At 48.0% G+C, this 23,189-nt stretch overlaps 1 protein-coding gene across 2 annotated transcripts in view; it reads right to left on the bottom strand.

The window, feature by feature from the left end:
• The window catches only part of LOC123993882 (centrosomal protein of 126 kDa-like), a 63,275-nt gene that overhangs the window by 17,869 nt on the left and 22,217 nt on the right, over window positions 1–23,189 (bottom strand). For both annotated transcript variants that reach the window (XM_046296346.1, XM_046296347.1), the window contains exon 7: window positions 2,835–2,963. In XM_046296346.1, coding sequence (XP_046152302.1) covers window positions 2,835–2,963 — 129 coding nt within the window. The remainder of the gene's footprint in view (window positions 1–2,834; window positions 2,964–23,189) is intronic.

Raw genomic sequence — 23,189 nt, 5'->3', positions numbered from 1 at the left:
TTGCTCTAATGGTGTCGAGCCGCGCTTCGGTGGTTTAGCCCCTTCGCGAACAAAGTTTGTCCGTAAGGGGTGTGATGCTGCTGGGGGTGGTAGGGAGTTGGTGGCAGCTCGCTTGTCCTCCAGGGCGAACGCAAGGTTTTTAAGGACTTGGTTGTGACGCCAAGTGTAGCGTCCTTGGGCGAGGCTTGTTTTACAGCCTGTGAGAATGTGCCTGAGGTTGGCTGGCATGGAACAGAGGGCACAGTCCGGATCTTCACCATACCATTGGTGAAGATTAACTGGTGTTGGAAGGACGTCATATGTTTCTCTGATGGAAAAGCTCAACCGCCTCGCTTCCATGGCCCACAGATCCTTCCAGCTGATCTTCCTCTTCTCTACACTGCTTTACACACACAAGTTTACTTCAAAATGGCGCTCTTTGACAGACAGATAATATTACGAGGTTTTGAGGCTGCATGCCAGATGGTACCCTATTCCCTACACCAGGGGCACCTCCAGTCCTCAGGGGACTGATTGGTGTCACGCCAGATGGTACCCTACTCCCTACACCAGGGGCACCTCCAGTCCTCAGGGGACTGATTGGTGTCACGCCAGATGGTACCCTATTCCCTACATCAGGGGCACCTCCAGTCCTCAGGGGACTGATTGGTGTCACGCCATTAAGCATTTTTGTATTTTTTTTTTCAATCTAAACAAAATACCCCATAATGAAGAAGCAAAAAAAGGTTTGTATAAATGTTTTGGGGAAAAAAACAAGAGAAAATGAATTAAATATCACATTTACATAAGTATTCAGACCATTTACTCAGTACTTTGTTGAAGCACCTTTGGTAGCAATTACAGCCTTGTGTTTTCTTGGGTATGATGCTACAAGCTTGGCACACCTGTATTTGGGGAGTTTCTCCTATTCTTCTCTGCAGATCCTCTCAAGTTATTTTCAGGTCTCTCCAGAGATGTTCAATCGGGTCGAAGTCTAGGCTCTGGCTGGGCCACTGAAGGACATCTGTCTCAGCCTCCAGTATTTATGCTGCAGTAGTTTGTGTCGGGGGGCTAGGGTCAGTTTGTTATATCTGGAGTACTTCTCCTGTCCTATTCGGTGTCCTGTGTGAATCTAAGTGTGCGTTCTCTAATTCTCTCCTTCTTTCTTTCTCTCTCTCGGAGGACCTGAGCCCTAGGACCATGCCCCAGGACTACCTGACATGATGACTCCTTGCTGTCCCCAGTCCACCTGGCCATGCTGCTGCTCCAGTTTCAACTGACCTGAGCCCTAGGACCATGCCCCAGGACTACCTGACATGATGACTCCTTGCTGTCCCCAGTCCACCTGGCCATGTTGCTGCTCCAGTTTCAACTGTTCTGCCTTACTATTATTCGACCATGCTGGTCATTTATGAACATTTGAACATCTTGGCCATGTTCTGTTATAATCTCCACCCGGCACAGCCAGAAGAGGACGGGCCACCCCACATATGCTCTCTCTAATTCTATCGTTCTTTCTCTCTCTCGGAGGACCTGAGCCCTAGGACCGTGCCCCAGGACTACCTGACATGATGACTCCTTGCTGTCCCCGGTCCACCTGACTGTGCTGCTGCTCCAGTTTCAACTGTTCTGCCTTGTTATTATTCGACCATGCTGGTCATTTATGAACATTTGAACATCTTGGCCATGTTCTGTTATAATCTCCACCTGGCACAGCCAGAAGAGGACTGGCCACCCCACATAGCCTGGTTCCTCTCTAGGTTTCTTCCTAGGTTTTGGCCTTTCTAGGGAGTTTTTCCTAGCCACCGTGCTTCTACACCTGCATTTCTTGCTGTTTGGGGTTTTAGGCTGGGTTTCTGTACAGCACTTTGAGATATCAGCTGATGTACGAAGGGCTATATCAATAAATTTGATTTGATTTGATCAGATACTTGTCCCGAAGACGCTCCAGCATCGTCCTTACTGTGTGCTTAGGGTCATTGTCCTTTTGGAAGTTCAACCTTGGCCCCAGTCGGAGATCCAGTGCGCTCTGGAGCAGGTTTTCATCAAGAATCTCTCTGTACTTGGCTCCGTTCATCTTTCCCTCGATCCTGACTAGTCTCCCAGTCCCTGACACTGAAAAACGTCCCCACAGCATAATGCTGCCACCACCATGCTTCACTGTAGGGATGGTGCCAGGTTTCCTCCAGATGTGACGCTTGGCATTCAGGCCAAAGAGTTCAATCTTGGTTTCATCAGACCAGAGAATCTTGTTTCTCATGGTCTGAGAGTCTTAAGGTGCCTTTTGGCAAATGCCAAGAGGGCTGTCATGTGTCTTTTTACTGAAGAGTGGCTTCCATCTGGCCACTCTACCATAAAGGCCCGATTTCTGGAGTGCTGCAGAGATGGTTGTCATGTTGAATATGGCAGCTCCTCACACCTCTCTGATTCAGAGGGCTTGGGTTAAATGTGGAAGACCCATTTGAGTTCAATTCATTCAGTTGTACAACTGACCCCCCCAATCAAGTTGTAGAAACATCAAGGATGATCAATGGAAACAGGATGAACCTGAGCTTAATTTCAAGTCTCATAGCGAAGGGTCTGAATAAGGTATTTCATTTTTTTTTTTTTTTTTATACATTTGCAAAAATGTCTAAAAACCTGGTTTTACTTTGTCATGATGGTGTATTGTGATGTCATTAAGGTGTATTGTGATGTCATTATGGTGTATTGTGATGTCATTATGGGGTATTGTTGATGAGGAAAAACATTAATTTAATCCATTTCAGAATAAATCTGTAACGTAGTGCACAAAATAGGGAATAGGGTGCAATTTGGGACGCAACCTAGGCCAAATCTTCTTTGACCTTTCTTACCATTGGTTGGGGAGAGGAAGAAGTCTCCCATCGTGGTGATGGCTTTAACTCCGTTGATCAGGCTGTCCCCGTTGATAGTAACGCGAGACAGGTTGGCACGTGCTTGAGGCAGGACAGTTATAGGGTCACCTAAAGAGACAAAACAGCAAGTCAGAGGTTCCTAGTTTCCCTCCCTGCTCCAGATTCAGTTATGAAAAACCTGAAGTTTCTCTCCAAACTATCCCAAAAACAAAAACATGACCCAAACATAAGGACATTTTCACCATTATATATTTCACCGGTGTAGTGATCCCATATGTGGTGGTGAGTGGTACGGGGGGGGGGGCAATGAAAACACAGTGTATCGATACAACTGAAGAAGAAGCTTTCCCAAGAAATGTTTTCATACCTAAAGAATCTCAAACAAAGTTACAAACTGGCAGCCACACAAAGAGAGTACTGTCCCGTCAAAAGGGTTTCAGTTGGACTAGCCAACAGCACAAGGTGCAGTGAGTTCAGTGGGGAGGCTTTAGGTCACTGGGTCCTCAGTACTTTCCATGTAAAAAAAAAAAAAAGAAGAGCAGTTTAAAATATATTTCCAAAAGCAGGTGGATGACATCAGTCATAAATTACATACAATAAAAATAACTAACTACTATGCATGGAACGATTCAACATTACATATCGGCCCCCGGTTCATAATGGATGAACTGAACTAACTACTATGCATGGAAAGATTCAACATTACATATCGGCCCCCGGTTAAAATGGATGAACTGCGAATGCATCAGAGCCTAAACCCGATACAAATGAAGCATGCATTGGTCAGAAAACTAATTCAGGAATCAATGGTTCACTGTTGTTTTTAACTCACTTTGTTATACCTCATCTGAATTGAACACTTCTTTAAAAATGCTGCAGAAATTAGCTTTAAAGCAGTATCCAGATGCATCAGATGTAGCCATCACAATATAGAAGCCATATCTACCAACGTTCCAAAGGCTGGGCCTAATATAGTGTATAAGAGGTCAGGCTGGGCCTAATATAGTGTATAAGAGGTCAGGCTGGGCCTAATATAGTGTATAAGAGGTCAGGCTGGGCCTAATATAGTGTATAAGAGGTCAGGCTGGTTCTAATATAGTGTATAAGAGGTCAGGCTGGGCCTAATATAGTGTATAAGAGGTCAGGCTGGGCCTAATATAGTGTATAAGAGGTCAGGCTGGGCCTAATATAGTGTATAAGAGGTCAGGCTGGGCCTAATATAGTGTATAAGAGGTCATACAATACTTTTTGTAGTAATTCCTATGTTGTTGATGTAAAGAATATCTGTTGGTCTGTTGTGTGTAATGAGGAGCAACCAGACGCTGCTGGTCTGTGGTGTGTAATGAGGAGCAACCAGACGCTGCTGGTCTGTAGTGTGTAATGAGGAGCAACCAGATGCTGATGGTCTGTGGTGTGTAATGAGGAGCAACCAGACGCTGCTGGTCTGTGGTGTGTAATGAGGAGCAACCAGACGCTGCTGGTCTGTGGTGTGTAATGAGGAGCAACCAGACGCTGCTGGTCTGTGGTGTGTAATGAGGAGCAACCAGACGCTGCTGTTCTGTGGTGTGTAATGAGGAGCAACCAGACGCTGCTGGTCTGTGGTGTGTAATGAGGAGCAACCAGACGCTGCTGGTCTGTGGTGTATAATGAGGAGCAACCAGACGCTGCTGTTCTGTGGTGTGTAATGAGGAGGAACCAGACGCTGCTGTTCTGTGGTGTGTAATGAGGAGCAACCAGACGCTGCTGGTCTGTGGTGTGTAATGAGGAGCAACCAGATGCTGCTGGTCTGTGGTGTGTAATGAGGAGCAACCAGATGCTGCACTTGACACATTTATGAAATTGCTTATTCCAGTTACTGGCTGCAGAACCAATTAGCAAAAGTACTGCAAATTGAAAAATCATGTGATTAAACTGAATAAAAAGAAGAAACTATGCTATGAAACAAAGCTAAATTACATAAAGAATGTAAAAAGCTTTGGCGCACCTTAAATTACATTTTGGGAAAAAAGGCAAACTCTGCTCCATCATTCATTGAATCAAAAGGCTCATTCATCACAAAACCAACTGATATTGCCAATTACTTATGATTTTTTTCATTGCACAGATTAGCAAATTTAGGCATGACATGCCAGCAACAAACACTGACACTACACATCCAAGTATAACTGATTAAATTCTGAAAGAGAAGCATTGTAATTTTTAATTCAGAAAAGTGAGTGTGGAAGAGGTGAAACATTATTGTTGTCTATCAACAATGACAAACAACCAGGATCTGACAACATGGTCGGAAAATAACTAAGGAGAATAGCGGACGATATTGCCACATCTTCAATCTAAGCCTGCTAGAAAGTGTGTCCCCTCAGGTCTGGAGGGAAGCTAAAGTCATTCCGCTACCTAAGAATAGTAAAGCCCCCTTTACTGGCTCAAATAGCCGACCAATCAGCCTGTTACCAACTCTTAGTATACTGTTGGAGAATTTATTTTTGCTGACCAGATACAATTTTACAGTAAACAACTTGACAGACTTTCAGCTTATAGAGAAGGACATTCAACAAGTACAGCACTTACATAAATGACTGATGATTGGCTGAGAGAAATTGATGATAAAAAAGATTGTGGGGGCAGTTTTGTCAGACTTCAGTACGGCTTTTGACATTATCGATTATAGTCTGCTGCTGGAAAAACTTGTGTTATGGCTTTACGCCCCCTGCTATAATGTGGATAAAGAGTTACCTGTCTAACAGAACACAGAGAGTGTTCTTTAATGGAAGCCTCTCAAACATAATCCAGGTAGAAATCAGGAATTCCCCAGGGCAGCTGTCTAGGCCCCTTACTTTTTTCAACCTTACTAACTACATGCCACAGGCTTTGAGTATGCGGATGACTCAACACTGTACACGACAGCTACTACAGCGGCTGTAATGACTGCAACACTTTTAAGAAAGAGCTGCAGTTAGTTTCAGAATGGGAGGCAAGGAATAAGTTAGTCGTAAATATTTCTAACTAAAACATTTACATTTACATTTAAGTCATTTAGCAGACGCTCTTATCCAGAGCGACTTACAAATTGCTGCATAAAAGCCCTGTATTTGGGACAAATTATTCACTAAACCCCAAACCTCAACTAAATCTTGTAATGAATGATGTGGAAATTGAGCAAGTTGAGGTGACTAAACTGCTTGGAGTAACTCTGGATGGTAAACTGACATGGTCAAAACATATTGATGCAGTAGTAGCTAAGATGGGGAGAAGTCTGTCTATAATAAAGCGATGCTCTACCTTCTTAACAACACTATCAACAAGGCAGGTCCTACAGGCCCTAGTTTTGTCACACCTGGACTACTGTTCAGTGGTGTGGTCAGGTGCCACAAAGAGGAAAATTGCAATTGCCTCAGAACAGGGAAGCACGGCTGGTCCTTCGATGAACACAGAGACCTAATATTAATAATATGCATGTCAATCTCTCCTGGCTCAAAGTGAAGGAGAGATTGACTTTATCACTACTTATATTTATGAGAGCTATTGACATGTTGAATGCACCGAGCTGTCTGTCTAAACTACTGGCACACAGCTCAGACACCCATGCATACCCCATAAGACATGCCACCAGGGGTCTCTTCACAGTCCCCAAGTCCAGAATGGGAGGTGCACAGTACTGCATAGAGCCATGACTTCATGGAACTCTATTCCACATCAAGTAATTTTTGCTAACAGTAACATTTGATTTTAAAAAACAGATACAAAAATAGACATTATGCTACTGCGGGGAATGTGAAGCAACACAAACACAGGCCCAGACACATGCATACATATGATAACATACGCACCATACTCACGCGTACACATGGATTTTCGTGTTGTAGATATGTGGTAGCAGAATAGGGGCCTGAATTTGTTGTAATGTTTTTAAATTGTATTACTGCCTTAATTTAGCTGGACCCCAAGAAGAGTAGCTGCTGTCTTGGTAGGAACTAATGGGGATCCATAATAAACCCCAGGAAGAGTAGCTGCTGCCTTGGCTGGAACTTGGCTGTATGGTTCCTGTATCGTACCAGACGCGTATCGAATTGTTCATGAAAGGAAAGATGCACATCCCTACTAACTATGCCGTAAAACATGAAATCTCAAACTACACAACAAGCTAAATGTGATAAAGTTAATCTAATTTGACTGATATGCACATTAATGTCTGTGAAGGAACAATTAATGTTTGTGCTTTTCTAATAACCAATTCCACTGGGTTCACGCAAGTGACTGATTTATCATGCCTGGGAGGAATCCTCACAATCAGTAGAAGCAATTTGGCAGTATGCCCAGAACATTGTTTTGAGAACCGAAAGGGGTGTCTCAGTAACAAGGTCTCAGCTTGGAGAGAAGAAGCCTTGTGAGGTATTGGTCTGTCACATGCATGAACCAAATGTTAATGATGAATTAATTATGAATAATGATTAAGCTAAATCATGTAAATATAACTTGTCTGTGTAAGCAGTATATGAGAGAACTAACGGGACTGCCTCGGCAGAGATCCCGACCGACATGTACTATTATATTTATTTTTTATTTTACCTTTATTTAACTAGGCAAGTCCGTTAAGAACAAATTCTTATTTTCAATGACAGCCTAGAAACAACAGTGGGTTAACTGCCTCTTCAGGGGCAGAACGACAGATTTGTACCTTGTCAGCTCGGGGGTTTGAACTTGCAACCTTCCGGTTACTAGTCCAACACTCTAGTAACCAGTTACTAGTCCAACGCTTACTAGTCCAACTCTCTAACCACTTGCAACCTTCCGGCTTGCAACCTTCCGGTTACTTCCGGGTACTAGTCCAACGCTCTAACCACTTGCAACCTTCCGGTTACTTCCGGTTACTAGTCCAACGCTCTAACCACTAGGCTACCTTCCGGTTACTTCCGGTTACTAGTCCAACGCTCTAACCACTAGGCTACCTTCCGGTTACTAGTCCAACGCTCTAACCACTAGGCTACCTTCCGGTTACTAGTCCAACGCTCTAATCACTAGGCTACCTTCCGGTTACTAGTCCAACGCTCTAACCACTAGGCTACCTTCCGGTTACTAGTCCAACGCTCTAACCACTAGGCTACCTTCCGGTTACTAGTCCAACGCTCTAACCACTAGGCTACCTTCCGGTTACTAGTCCAATGCTCTAACCACTAGGCTACCTTCCGGTTACTAGTCCAACGCTCTAACCACTAGGCTACCTTCCGGTTACTTCCGGTTACTAGTCCAACGCTCTAACCGGTTCCTTCCGGTTACTAGTCCAATGCTCTAACCACTAGGCTACCTTCCGGTTACTAGTCCAACGCTCTAACCACTAGGCTACCTTCCGGTTACTTCCGGTTACTAGTCCAACGCTCTAACCACTAGGCTACCTTCCGGTTACTAGTCCAATGCTCTAACCACTAGGCTACCTTCCGGTTACTAGTCCAACGCTCTAACCACTAGGTTACCTTCCGGTTACTAGTCCAACGCTCTAACCACTAGGCTACCTTCCGGTTACTAGTCCAACGTTCTAACCACTAGACTACCTTCCGGTTACTTCCGGTTACTAGTCCAACGCTCTAACCACTAGGCTACCTTCCGGTTACTAGTCCAACGCTCTAACCACTAGGCTACCTTCCGGTTACTAGTCCAACGCTCTAACCACTAGGCTACCTTCCGGTTACTTCCGGTTACTAGTCCAACGCTCTAACCACTAGGCTACCTTCCGGTTACTAGTCCAACGTTCTAACCACTAGACTACCTTCCGGTTACTTCCGGTTACTAGTCCAACGCTCTAACCACTAGGCTACCTTCCGGTTACTAGTCCAATGCTCTAACCACTAGGCTACCTTCCGGTTACTAGTCCAACGCTCTAACCACTAGGCTACCTTCCGGTTACTTCCGGTTACTAGTCCAACGCTCTAATAACTAGGTTACCTTCCGGTTACTAGTCCAATGCTCTAACCACTAGGCTACCTTCCGGTTACTTCGGGTTACTAGTCCAACGCTCTAACCACTAGGCTACCTTCCGGTTACTAGTCCAACGCTCTAACCACTAGGCTACCTTCCGGTTACTTCCGGTTTCTAGTCCAACGCTCTAACCACTAGGCTACCTTCCGGTTACTTCCGGTTACTAGTCCAACGCTCTAACCACTAGGCTACCTTCCGGTTACTAGTCCAACGCTCTAACCACTAGGCTACCTTCCGGTTACTAGTCCAACGCTCTAACCACTAGGCTACCTTCCGGTTACTAGTCCAACGCTCTAACCACTAGGCTACCTTCCGGTTACTTCCGGTTACTAGTCCAACGCTCTAATCACTAGGTTACCTTCCGGTTACTAGTCCAACGCTCTAACCACTAGGCTACCTTCCGGTTACTAGTCCAATGCTCTAACCACTAGGCTACCTTCCGGTTACTAGTCCAACGCTCTAACCACTAGGCTACCTTCCGGTTACTAGTCCAACGCTCTAACCACTAGGCTACCTTCCGGTTACTAGTCCGGTTACTAGTCCGCTCTAACCACTAGGCTACCTTCCGGTTACTTCCGGTTACTAGTCCAACGCTCTAACCACTAGGCTACCTTCCGGTTACTAGTCCAACGCTCTAACCACTAGGCTACCTTCCGGTTACTTCCAGTTACTAGTCCAACGCTCTAACCACTAGGCTACCTTCCGGTTACTAGTCCAACGCTCTAACCACTAGGCTACCTTCCGGTTACTCCGGTTACTAGTCCAACGCTCTAACCACTAGGCTACCTTCCGGTTACTTCCGGTTACTAGTCCAACGCTCTAACCACTAGGCTACCTTCCGGTTACTTCGGTTACTAGTCCAACGCTCTAACCACTAGGCTACCTTCCGGTTACTAGTCCAACGCTCTAACCACTAGGCTACCTTCCGGTTACTTCCGGTTTCTAGTCCAACGCTCTAACCACTAGGCTACCTTCCGGTTACTTCCGGTTACTAGTCCAACGCTCTAACCACTAGGCTACCTTCCGGTTACTAGTCCAACGCTCTAACCACTAGGCTACCTTCCGGTTACTTCCGGTTACTAGTCCAACTCCTAACCACTAGGCTACCTTCCGGTTACTAGTCCAACGCTCTAACCACTAGGCTACCTTCCGGTTACTAGTTACCAACGCTCTAACCACTAGGCTACCTTCCGGTTACTTCCGGTTACTAGTCCAACGCTCTAACCACTAGGCTACCTTCCGGTTACTTCCGGTTACTAGTCCAACGCTCTAACCACTAGGCTACCTTCCGGTTACTAGTCCAACGCTCTAACCACTAGGCTACCTTCCGGTTACTAGTCCAATGCTCTAACCACTAGGCTACCTTCCGGTTACTAGTCCAACGCTCTAACCACTAGGCTACCTTCCGGTTACTCCGGTTACTAGTCCAACGCTCTAACCACTAGGCTACCTTCCGGTTACTAGTCCAACGCTCTAACCACTAGGCTACCTTCCGGTTACTAGTCCAACGCTCTAACCACTAGGCTACCTTCCGGTTACTTCCGGTTACTAGTCCAACGCTCTAATCACTAGGTTACCTTCCGGTTACTAGTCCAACGCTCTAACCACTAGGCTACCTTCCGGTTACTTCCAGTTACTAGTCCAACGCTCTAACCACTAGGCTACCTTCCGGTTACTAGTCCAACGCTCTAACCACTAGGCTACCTTCCGGTTACTTCCGGTTACTAGTCCAACGCTCTAACCACTAGGCTACCTTCCGGTTACTAGTCCAACGCTCTAACCACTAGGCTACCTTCCGGTTACTAGTCCAACGCTCTAACCACTAGGCTACCTTCCGGTTACTTCTGGTTACTAGTCCAACGCTCTAACCACTAGGCTACCTTCCGGTTACTAGTCCAACGCTCTAACCACTAGGCTACCTTCCGGTTACTTCAGGTTACTAGTCCAACGCTCTAACCACTAGGCTACCTTCCGGTTACTAGTCCAACGCTCTAACCACTAGGTTACCTTCCGGTTACTAGTCCAACGCTCTAACCACTAGGCAACCTTCCGGTTACTTCCGGTTACTAGTCCAACGCTCTAACCACTAGGCTACCTTCCGGTTACTAGTCCAACGCTCTAACCACTAGGCTACCTTCCGGTTACTAGTCCAATGCTCTAACCACTAGGCTACCTTCCGGTTGTTACTAGTCCAACACTCTAACCACTAGGCTACCTTCCGGTTACTAGTCCAACGCTCTAACCACTAGGCTACCTTCCGGTTACTAGTCCAACGCTCTAACCACTAGGCTACCTTCCGGTTACTAGTCCAACGCTCTAACCACTAGGCTACCTTCCGGTTACTTAACCACGGTTACTAGTCCAACGCTCTAACCACTAGGCTACCTTCCGGTTACTAGTCCAACGCTCTAACCACTAGGCTACCTTCCGGTTACTAGTTACTAGTCCAACGCTCTAACCACTAGGCTACCTTCCGGTTACTAGTCCAACGCTCTAACCACTAGGTTACCTTCCGGTTACTAGTCCAACGCTCTAACCACTAGGCTACCTTCCGGTTACTTCCGGTTACTAGTCCAACGCTCTAACCACTAGGCTACCTTCCGGTTACTAGTCCAACGCTCTAACCACTAGGCTACCTTCCGGTTACTAGTCCAACGCTCTAACCACTAGGCTACCTTCCGGTTACTTCCGGTTACTAGTCCAACGCTCTAACCACTAGGCTACCTTCCGGTTACTAGTCCAACGCTCTAACCACTAGGCTACCTTCCGGTTACTTCCAGTTACTAGTCCAACGCTCTAACCACTAGGCTACCTTCCGGTTACTAGTCCAACGCTCTAACCACTAGGCTACCTTCCGGTTACTAGTCCAACGCTCTAACCACTAGGTTACCTTCCGGTTACTAGTCCAACGCTCTAACCACTAGGCTACCTTCCGGTTACTTCCGGTTACTAGTCCAACGCTCTAACCACTAGGCTACCTTCCGGTTACTAGTCCAACGCTCTAACCACTAGGCTACCTTCCGGTTACTAGTCCAACGCTCTAACCACTAGGCTACCTTCCGGTTACTAGTCCAATGCTCTAACCACTAGGCTACCTTCCGGTTACTAGTCCAACACTCTAACCACTAGACTACCTTCCGGTTACCTTCCGGTTACTAGTCCAACGCTCTAACCACTAGGCTACCTTCCGGTTACTAGTCCAACGCTCTAACCACTAGGCTACCTTCCGGTTACTAGTCCAACGCTCTAACCACTAGGCTACCTTCCGGTTACTTCCGGTTACTAGTCCAACGCTCTAACCACTAGGCTACCTTCCGGTTACTAGTCCAACGCTCTAACCACTAGGCTACCTTCCGGTTACTTCCGGTTACTAGTCCAACGCTCTAACCACTAGGCTACCTTCCGGTTACTAGTCCAACGCTCTAACCACTAGGCTACCTTCCGGTTACTAGTCCAACGCTCTAACCACTAGGCTACCTTCCGGTTACTAGTCCAACGCTCTAACCACTAGGCTACCTTCCGGTTACTAGTCCAACGCTCTAACCACTAGGCTACCTTCCGGTTACGGTTACTAGTCCAACGCTCTAACCACTAGGCTACCTTCCGGTTACTAGTCCAACGCTCTAACCACTAGGCTACCTTCCGGTTACTTCCGGTTACTAGTCCAACGCTCTAACCACTAGGCTACCTTCCGGTTACTAGTCCAACGTTCTAACCACTAGACTACCTTCCGGTTACTTGTCCAACGCTCTAACCACTAGGCTATCTTCCGGTTACTAGTCCAACGTTCTAACCACTAGACTACCTTCCGGTTACTTCCGGTTACTAGTCCAACGCTCTAACCACTAGGCTACCTTCCGGTTACTAGTCCAACGCTCTAACCACTAGGCTACCTTCCGGTTACTAGTCCAACGCTCTAACCACTAGGCTACCTTCCGGTTACTAGTCCAATGCTCTAACCACTAGGCTACCTTCCGGTTACTAGTCCAACGCTCTAACCACTAGGCTACCTTCTGGTTACTAGTCCAACGCTCTAACCACTAGGCTACCTTCCGGTTACTAGTCCAACGCTCTAACCACTAGGCTACCTTCCGGTTACTAGTCCAACGCTCTAACCACTAGGCTACCTTCCGGTTACTTCCGGTTACTAGTCCAACGCTCTAACCACTAGGCTACCTTCCGGTTACTAGTCCAACGCTCTAACCACTAGGCTACCTTCCGGTTACTAGTCCAACGCTCTAACCACTAGGCTACCTTCCGGTTACTTCCGGTTACTAGTCCAACGCTCTAACCACTAGGCTACCTTCCGGTTACTAGTCCAACGTTCTAACCACTAGACTACCTTCCGGTTACTTGTCCAACGCTCTAACCACTAGGCTACCTTCCGGTTACTAGTCCAACGTTCTAACCACTAGACTACCTTCCGGTTACTTCCGGTTACTAGTCCAACGCTCTAACCACTAGGCTACCTTCCGGTTACTAGTCCAACGCTCTAACCACTAGGCTACCTTCCGGTTACTAGTCCAACGCTCTAACCACTAGGCTACCTTCCGGTTACTAGTCCAACGCTCTAACCACTAGGCTACCTTCCTTCCGGTTACTAGTCCAACGCTCTAACCACTAGGCTACCTTCCGGTTACTAGTCCAACGCTCTAACCACTAGGCTACCTTCCGGTTACTAGTCCAACGCTCTAACCACTAGGCTACCTTCCGGTTACTAGTCCAACGCTCTAACCACTAGGCTACGGTTACTTCCGGTTACTAGTCCAACGCTCTAATCACTAGGTTACCTTCCGGTTACTAGTCCAACGCTCTAACCACTAGGCTACGGTTACTTCCAGTTACTAGTCCAACGCTCTAACCACTAGGCTACCTTCCGGTTACTAGTCCAACGCTCTAACCACTAGGCTACCTTCCGGTTACTAGTCCAACGCTCTAACCACTAGGCTACCTTCCGGTTACTAGTCCAACGCTCTAACCACTAGGCTACCTTCCGGTTACTTCCGGTTACTAGTCCAACGCTCTAACCACTAGGCTACCTTCCGGTTACTAGTCCAATGCTCTAACCACTAGGCTACCTTCCGGTTACTAGTCCAACGCTCTAACCACTAGGCTACCTTCCCTTCCGGTTACTAGTCCAACGCTCTAACCACTAGGCTACCTTCCGGTTACTAGTCCAACGCTCTAACCACTAGGCTACCTTCCGGTTACTTCCGGTTACTAGTCCAACGCTCTAACCACTAGGCTACCTTCCGGTTACTAGTCCAACGCTCTAACCACTAGGCTACCTTCCGGTTACTAGTCCAACGCTCTAACCACTAGGCTACCTTCCGGTTACTAGTCCAACGCTCTAACCACTAGGCTACCTTCCGGTTACTAGTCCAACGCTCTAACCACTAGACTACCTTCCGGTTACCGGTTACTAGTCCAACGCTCTAACCACTAGGCTACCTTCCGGTTACTAGTCCAACGCTCTAACCACTAGGTTACCTTCCGGTTACTAGTCCAACGCTCTAACCACTAGGCTACCTTCCGGTTACTTCCGGTTACTAGTCCAACGCTCTAACCACTAGGTTACCTTCCGGTTACTAGTCCAATGCTCTAACCACTAGGCTACCTTCCGGTTCCTTCCGGTTACTAGTCCAATGCTCTAACCACTAGGCTACCTTCCGGTTACTAGTCCAACGCTCTAACCACTAGGCTACCTTCCGGTTACTAGTCCAACGCTCTAACCACTAGGCTACCTTCCGGTTACTTCCGGTTTCTAGTCCAACGCTCTAACCACTAGGCTACCTTCCGGTTACTTCCGGTTACTAGTCCAACGCTCTAACCACTAGGCTACCTTCCGGTTACTAGTCCAACGCTCTAACCACTAGGCTACCTTCCGGTTACTAGTCCAACGCTCTAACCACTAGGCTACCTTCCGGTTACTTCCGGTTACTAGTCCAACGCTCTAATCACTAGGTTACCTTCCGGTTACTAGTCCAACGCTCTAACCACTAGGCTACCTTCCGGTTACTAGTCCAATGCTCTAACCACTAGGCTACCTTCCGGTTACTAGTCCAACGCTCTAACCACTAGGCTACCTTCCGGTTACTAGTCCAACGCTCTAACCACTAGGCTACCTTCCGGTTACTAGTCCAACGCTCTAACCACTAGGCTACCTTCCGGTTACTTCCGGTTACTAGTCCAACGCTCTAATCACTAGGTTACCTTCCGGTTACTAGTCCAACGCTCTAACCACTAGGCTACCTTCCGGTTACTTCCAGTTACTAGTCCAACGCTCTAACCACTAGGCTACCTTCCGGTTACTAGTCCAACGCTCTAACCACTAGGCTACCTTCCGGTTACTTCCGGTTACTAGTCCAACGCTCTAACCACTAGGCTACCTTCCGGTTACTTCCGGTTACTAGTCCAACGCTCTAACCACTAGGCTACCTTCCGGTTACTTCGGGTTACTAGTCCAACGCTCTAACCACTAGGCTACCTTCCGGTTACTAGTCCAACGCTCTAACCACTAGGCTACCTTCCGGTTACTTCCGGTTTCTAGTCCAACGCTCTAACCAATAGGCTACCTTCCGGTTACTTCCGGTTACTAGTCCAACGCTCTAACCACTAGGCTACCTTCCGGTTACTAGTCCAACGCTCTAACCACTAGGCTACCTTCCGGTTACTTCCGGTTACTAGTCCAACTTCCTAACCACTAGGCTACCTTCCGGTTACTAGTCCAACGCTCTAACCACTAGGCTACCTTCCGGTTACTTCCGGTTACTAGTCCAACGCTCTAACCACTAGGCTACCTTCCGGTTACTAGTCCAACGCTCTAACCACTAGGCTACCTTCCGGTTACTAGTCCAACGCTCTAACCACTAGGCTACCTTCCGGTTACTAGTCCAATGCTCTAACCACTAGGCTACCTTCCGGTTACTAGTCCAACGCTCTAACCACTAGGCTACCTTCCGGTTACTAGTCCAACGCTCTAACCACTAGGCTACCTTCCGGTTACTAGTCCAACGCTCTAACCACTAGGCTACCTTCCGGTTACTAGTCCAACGCTCTAACCACTAGGCTACCTTCCGGTTACTTCCGGTTACTAGTCCAACGCTCTAATCACTAGGTTACCTTCCGGTTACTAGTCCAACGCTCTAACCACTAGGCTACCTTCCGGTTACTTCCAGTTACTAGTCCAACGCTCTAACCACTAGGCTACCTTCCGGTTACTAGTCCAACGCTCTAACCACTAGGCTACCTTCCGGTTACTTCCGGTTACTAGTCCAACGCTCTAACCACTAGGCTACCTTCCGGTTACTTCCGGTTACTAGTCCAACGCTCTAACCACTAGGCTACCTTCCGGTTACTAGTCCAACGCTCTAACCACTAGGCTACCTTCCGGTTACTTCCGGTTACTAGTCCAACGCTCTAACCACTAGGCTACCTTCCGGTTACTAGTCCAACGCTCTAACCACTAGGCTACCTTCCGGTTACTTCCGGTTACTAGTCCAACGCTCTAACCACTAGGCTACCTTCCGGTTACTAGTCCAACGCTCTAACCACTAGGCTACCTTCCGGTTACTTCCGGTTACTAGTCCAACGCTCTAACCACTAGGCTACCTTCCGGTTACTAGTCCAATGCTCTAACCACTAGGCTACCTTCCGGTTACTAGTCCAACGCTCTAACCACTAGGTTACCTTCCGGTTACTAGTCCAACGCTCTAACCACTAGGCTACCTTCCGGTTACTAGTCCAACGTTCTAACCACTAGACTACCTTCCGGTTACTTCCGGTTACTAGTCCAACGCTCTAACCACTAGGCTACCTTCCGGTTACTAGTCCAACGCTCTAACCACTAGGCTACCTTCCGGTTACTAGTCCAACGCTCTAACCACTAGGCTACCTTCCGGTTACTTCCGGTTACTAGTCCAACGCTCTAACCACTAGGCTACCTTCCGGTTACTAGTCCAACGTTCTAACCACTAGACTACCTTCCGGTTACTTCCGGTTACTAGTCCAACGCTCTAACCACTAGGCTACCTTCCGGTTACTAGTCCAACGCTCTAACCACTAGGCTACCTTCCGGTTACTAGTCCAACGCTCTAACCACTAGGCTACCTTCCGGTTACTTCCGGTTACTAGTCCAACGCTCTAATCACTAGGTTACCTTCCGGTTACTAGTCCAATGCTCTAACCACTAGGCTACCTTCCGGTTACTTCGGGTTACTAGTCCAACGCTCTAACCACTAGGCTACCTTCCGGTTACTAGTCCAACGCTCTAACCACTAGGCTACCTTCCGGTTACTTCCGGTTTCTAGTCCAACGCTCTAACCACTAGGCTACCTTCCGGTTACTTCCGGTTACTAGTCCAACGCTCTAACCACTAGGCTACCTTCCGGTTACTAGTCCAACGCTCTAACCACTAGGCTACCTTCCGGTTACTAGTCCAACGCTCTAACCACTAGGCTACCTTCCGGTTACTTCCGGTTACTAGTCCAACGCTCTAATCACTAGGTTACCTTCCGGTTACTAGTCCAACGCTCTAACCACTAGGCTACCTTCCGGTTACTAGTCCAATGCTCTAACCACTAGGCTACCTTCCGGTTACTAGTCCAACGCTCTAACCACTAGGCTACCTTCCGGTTACTAGTCCAACGCTCTAACCACTAGGCTACCTTCCGGTTACTAGTCCAACGCTCTAACCACTAGGCTACCTTCCGGTTAGTTCCGGTTACTAGTCCAACGCTCTAATCACTAGGTTACCTTCCGGTTACTAGTCCAACGCTCTAACCACTAGGCTACCTTCCGGTTACTTCCAGTTACTAGTCCAACGCTCTAACCACTAGGCTACCTTCCGGTTACTAGTCCAACGCTCTAACCACTAGGCTACCTTCCGGTTACTTCCGGTTACTAGTCCAACGCTCTAACCACTAGGCTACCTTCCGGTTACTTCCGGTTACTAGTCCAACGCTCTAACCACTAGGCTACCTTCCGGTTACTTCGGGTTACTAGTCCAACGCTCTAACCACTAGGCTACCTTCCGGTTACTAGTCCAACGCTCTAACCACTAGGCTACCTTCCGGTTACTTCCGGTTTCTAGTCCAACGCTCTAACCAATAGGCTACCTTCCGGTTACTTCCGGTTACTAGTCCAACGCTCTAACCACTAGGCTACCTTCCGGTTACTAGTCCAACGCTCTAACCACTAGGCTACCTTCCGGTTACTTCCGGTTACTAGTCCAACTTCCTAACCACTAGGCTACCTTCCGGTTACTAGTCCAACGCTCTAACCACTAGGCTACCTTCCGGTTACTTCCGGTTACTAGTCCAACGCTCTAACCACTAGGCTACCTTCCGGTTACTAGTCCAACGCTCTAACCACTAGGCTACCTTCCGGTTACTAGTCCAACGCTCTAACCACTAGGCTACCTTCCGGTTACTAGTCCAATGCTCTAACCACTAGGCTACCTTCCGGTTACTAGTCCAACGCTCTAACCACTAGGCTACCTTCCGGTTACTAGTCCAACGCTCTAACCACTAGGCTACCTTCCGGTTACTAGTCCAACGCTCTAACCACTAGGCTACCTTCCGGTTACTAGTCCAACGCTCTAACCACTAGGCTACCTTCCGGTTACTTCCGGTTACTAGTCCAACGCTCTAATCACTAGGTTACCTTCCGGTTACTAGTCCAACGCTCTAACCACTAGGCTACCTTCCGGTTACTTCCAGTTACTAGTCCAACGCTCTAACCACTAGGCTACCTTCCGGTTACTAGTCCAACGCTCTAACCACTAGGCTACCTTCCGGTTACTTCCGGTTACTAGTCCAACGCTCTAACCACTAGGCTACCTTCCGGTTACTTCCGGTTACTAGTCCAACGCTCTAACCACTAGGCTACCTTCCGGTTACTAGTCCAACGCTCTAACCACTAGGCTACCTTCCGGTTACTTCCGGTTACTAGTCCAACGCTCTAACCACTAGGCTACCTTCCGGTTACTAGTCCAACGCTCTAACCACTAGGCTACCTTCCGGTTACTTCAGGTTACTAGTCCAACGCTCTAACCACTAGGCTACCTTCCGGTTACTAGTCCAACGCTCTAACCACTAGGTTACCTTCCGGTTACTAGTCCAACGCTCTAACCACTTGCAACCTTCCGGTTACTTCCGGTTACTAGTCCAACGCTCTAACCACTAGGCTACCTTCCGGTTACTAGTCCAACGCTCTAACCACTAGGCTACCTTCCGGTTACTAGTCCAATGCTCTAACCACTAGGCTACCTTCCGGTTGCTAGTCCAACACTCTAACCACTAGGCTACCTTCCGGTTACTAGTCCAACGCTCTAACCACTAGGCTACCTTCCGGTTACTAGTCCAACGCTCTAATCACTAGGCTACCTTCCGGTTACTAGTCCAACGCTCTAACCACTAGGCTACCTTCCGGTTACTAGTCCAACGCTCTAACCACTAGGCTACCTTCCGGTAACTAGTCCAACGCTCTAACCACAAGGCTACCTTCCGGGTACTTCCGGTTACTAGTCCAACGCTCTAACCACTAGGCTACCTTCCGGTTCCTTCCGGTTACTAGTCCAATGCTCTAACCACTAGGCTACCTTCCGGTTACTAGTCCAACGTTCTAACCACTAGACTACCTTCCGGTTACTTCCGGTTACTAGTCCAACGCTCTAACCACTAGGCTACCTTCCGGTTACTAGTCCAACGCTCTAACCACTAGGCTACCTTCCGGTTACTAGTCCAACGCTCTAACCACTAGGCTACCTTCCGGTTACTTCCGGTTACTAGTCCAACGCTCTAACCACTAGGCTACCTTCCGGTTACTAGTCCAACGTTCTAACCACTAGACTACCTTCCGGTTACTTGTCCAACGCTCTAACCACTAGGCTATCTTCCGGTTACTAGTCCAACGCTCTAACCACTAGGCTACCTTCCGGTTACTAGTCCAATGCTCTAACCACTAGGCTACCTTCCGGTTACTAGTCCAACGCTCTAACCACTAGGTTACCTTCCGGTTACTAGTCTAACGCTCTAACCACTAGGCTACCTTGCCGGTTACTAGTCCAACGTTCTAACCACTAGACTACCTTCCGGTTACTTCCGGTTACTAGTCCAACGCTCTAACCACTAGGCTACCTTCCGGTTACTAGTCCAACGCTCTAACCACTAGGCTACCTTCCGGTTACTAGTCCAACGCTCTAACCACTAGGCTACCTTCCGGTTACTAGTCCAATGCTCTAACCACTAGGCTACCTTCCGGTTACTAGTCCAACGCTCTAACCACTAGGCTACCTTCCGGTTACTAGTCCAACGCTCTAACCACTAGGCTACCTTCCGGTTACTAGTCCAACGCTCTAACCACTAGGCTACCTTCCGGTTACTAGTCCAACGCTCTAACCACTAGGCTACCTGCCCCGGACTACCTGACATGGTTACTAGTCCCCAGTCCATCTAATCACTCCAGTTTACCTTCTGCCTTATTATTATTTGACCATGCTGGTCATTTATGCTCTAACCACTTGGTCATGTTCTGTTTACTTACCAGTTACAGCCAGAGGACTGGCCTAACCACTAGGCTACCTTCTAGGTTACTTCCTAGGTTTTGGCCTTTCTAGGGAACCACTAGGCTACCTTCATTGTTTGCTGTTTGGGGTTTTTACTAGTCTGTACAGCTTTAACCACTAGGCTACCTTCCGGTTACTATCCGGTTACTAGTCCAATGCTCTAATTTAGGCTACCTTCCAGTTACTAGTCCAACGCTCTAACCACTAGGCTACCTTCCGGTTACTAGTCCAACGCTCTAACCACTAGGCTACCTTCCGGTTACTTCAGGTTACTAGTCCAACGCTCTAACCACTAGGCTACCTTCCGGTTACTAGTCCAACGCTCTAACCACTAGGTTACCTTCCGGTTACTAGTCCAACGCTCTAACCACTTGCAACCTTCCGGTTACTTCCGGTTACTAGTCCAACGCTCTAACCACTAGGCTACCTTCCGGTTACTTCCGGTTACTAGTCCAACGCTCTAACCACTAGGCTACCTTCCGGTTACTAGTCCAATGCTCTAACCACTAGGCTACCTTCCGGTTGCTAGTCCAACACTCTAACCACTAGGCTACCTTCCGGTTACTAGTCCAACGCTCTAACCACTAGGCTACCTTCCGGTTACTAGTCCAACGCTCTAATCACTAGGCTACCTTCCGGTTACTAGTCCAACGCTCTAACCACTAGGCTACCTTCCGGTTACTAGTCCAACGCTCTAACCACTAGGCTACCTTCCGGTAACTAGTCCAACGCTCTAACCACAAGGCTACCTTCCGGGTACTTCCGGTTACTAGTCCAACGCTCTAACCACTAGGCTACCTTCCGGTTCCTTCCGGTTACTAGTCCAATGCTCTAACCACTAGGCTACCTTCCGGTTACTAGTCCAACGCTCTAACCACTAGGTTACCTTCCGGTTACTAGTCCAACGCTCTAACCACTAGGCTACCTTCCGGTTACTAGTCCAACGTTCTAACCACTAGACTACCTTCCGGTTACTTCAGGTTACTAGTCCAACGCTCTAACCACTAGGCTACCTTCCGGTTACTAGTCCAACGCTCTAACCACTAGGCTACCTTCCGGTTACTAGTCCAACGCTCTAACCACTAGGCTACCTTCCGGTTACTTCCGGTTACTAGTCCAACGCTCTAACCACTAGGCTACCTTCCGGTTACTAGTCCAACGTTCTAACCACTAGACTACCTTCCGGTTACTTCCGGTTACTAGTCCAACGCTCTAACCACTAGGCTATCTTCCGGTTACTAGTCCAACGCTCTAACCACTAGGCTACCTTCCGGTTACTAGTCCAATGCTCTAACCACTAGGCTACCTTCCGGTTACTAGTCCAACGCTCTAACCACTAGGCTACCTTCCGGTTACTAGTCCAACGCTCTAACCACTAGGCTACCTTCCGGTTACTAGTCCAACGCTCTAACCACTAGGCTACCTTCCGGTTACTTCCGGTTACTAGTCCAACGCTCTAACCACTAGGCTACCTTCCGGTTACTAGTCCAACGTTCTAACCACTAGACTACCTTCCGGTTACTTCCGGTTACTAGTCCAACGCTCTAACCACTAGGCTATCTTCCGGTTACTAGTCCAACGCTCTAACCACTAGGCTACCTTCCGGTTACTAGTCCAATGCTCTAACCACTAGGCTACCTTCCGGTTACTAGTCCAACGCTCTAACCACTAGGTTACCTTCCGGTTACTAGTCCAACGCTCTAACCACTAGGCTACCTTCCGGTTACTAGTCCAACGTTCTAACCACTAGACTACCTTCCGGTTACTTCCGGTTACTAGTCCAACGCTCTAACCACTAGGCTACCTTCCGGTTACTAGTCCAACGCTCTAACCACTAGGCTACCTTCCGGTTACTTCCGGTTACTAGTCCAACGCTCTAATCACTAGGTTACCTTCCGGTTACTAGTCCAACGCTCTAACCACTAGGCTACCTTCCGGTTACTAGTCCAATGCTCTAACCACTAGGCTACCTTCCGGTTACTAGTCCAACGCTCTAACCACTAGGCTACCTTCCGGTTACTAGTCCAACGCTCTAACCACTAGGCTACCTTCCGGTTACTAGTCCAACGCTCTAACCACTAGGCTACCTTCCGGTTACTTCCGGTTACTAGTCCAACGCTCTAATCACTAGGTTACCTTCCGGTTACTAGTCCAACGCTCTAACCACTAGGCTACCTTCCGGTTACTTCCAGTTACTAGTCCAACGCTCTAACCACTAGGCTACCTTCCGGTTACTAGTCCAACGCTCTAACCACTAGGCTACCTTCCGGTTACTTCCGGTTACTAGTCCAACGCTCTAACCACTAGGCTACCTTCCGGTTACTTCCGGTTACTAGTCCAACGCTCTAACCACTAGGCTACCTTCCGGTTACTTCGGGTTACTAGTCCAACGCTCTAACCACTAGGCTACCTTCCGGTTACTAGTCCAACGCTCTAACCACTAGGCTACCTTCCGGTTACTTCCGGTTTCTAGTCCAACGCTCTAACCACTAGGCTACCTTCCGGTTACTTCCGGTTACTAGTCCAACGCTCTAACCACTAGGCTACCTTCCGGTTACTAGTCCAACGCTCTAACCACTAGGCTACCTTCCGGTTACTTCCGGTTACTAGTCCAACTTCCTAACCACTAGACTACCTTCCGGTTACTAGTCCAACGCTCTAACCACTAGGCTACCTTCCGGTTACTTCAGGTTACTAGTCCAACGCTCTAACCACTAGGCTACCTTCCGGTTACTAGTCCAACGCTCTAACCACTAGGTTACCTTCCGGTTACTAGTCCAACGCTCTAACCACTTGCA

The sequence above is a fragment of the Oncorhynchus gorbuscha genome, linkage group LG13 (genome assembly GCF_021184085.1).
Source record: "Oncorhynchus gorbuscha isolate QuinsamMale2020 ecotype Even-year linkage group LG13, OgorEven_v1.0, whole genome shotgun sequence".
Lineage (NCBI taxonomy): Eukaryota > Metazoa > Chordata > Actinopteri > Salmoniformes > Salmonidae > Oncorhynchus > Oncorhynchus gorbuscha.
The sequence above is the reverse complement of the archived record's forward strand: the minus strand, read 5'-3'. Positions and strand labels throughout refer to the sequence as shown.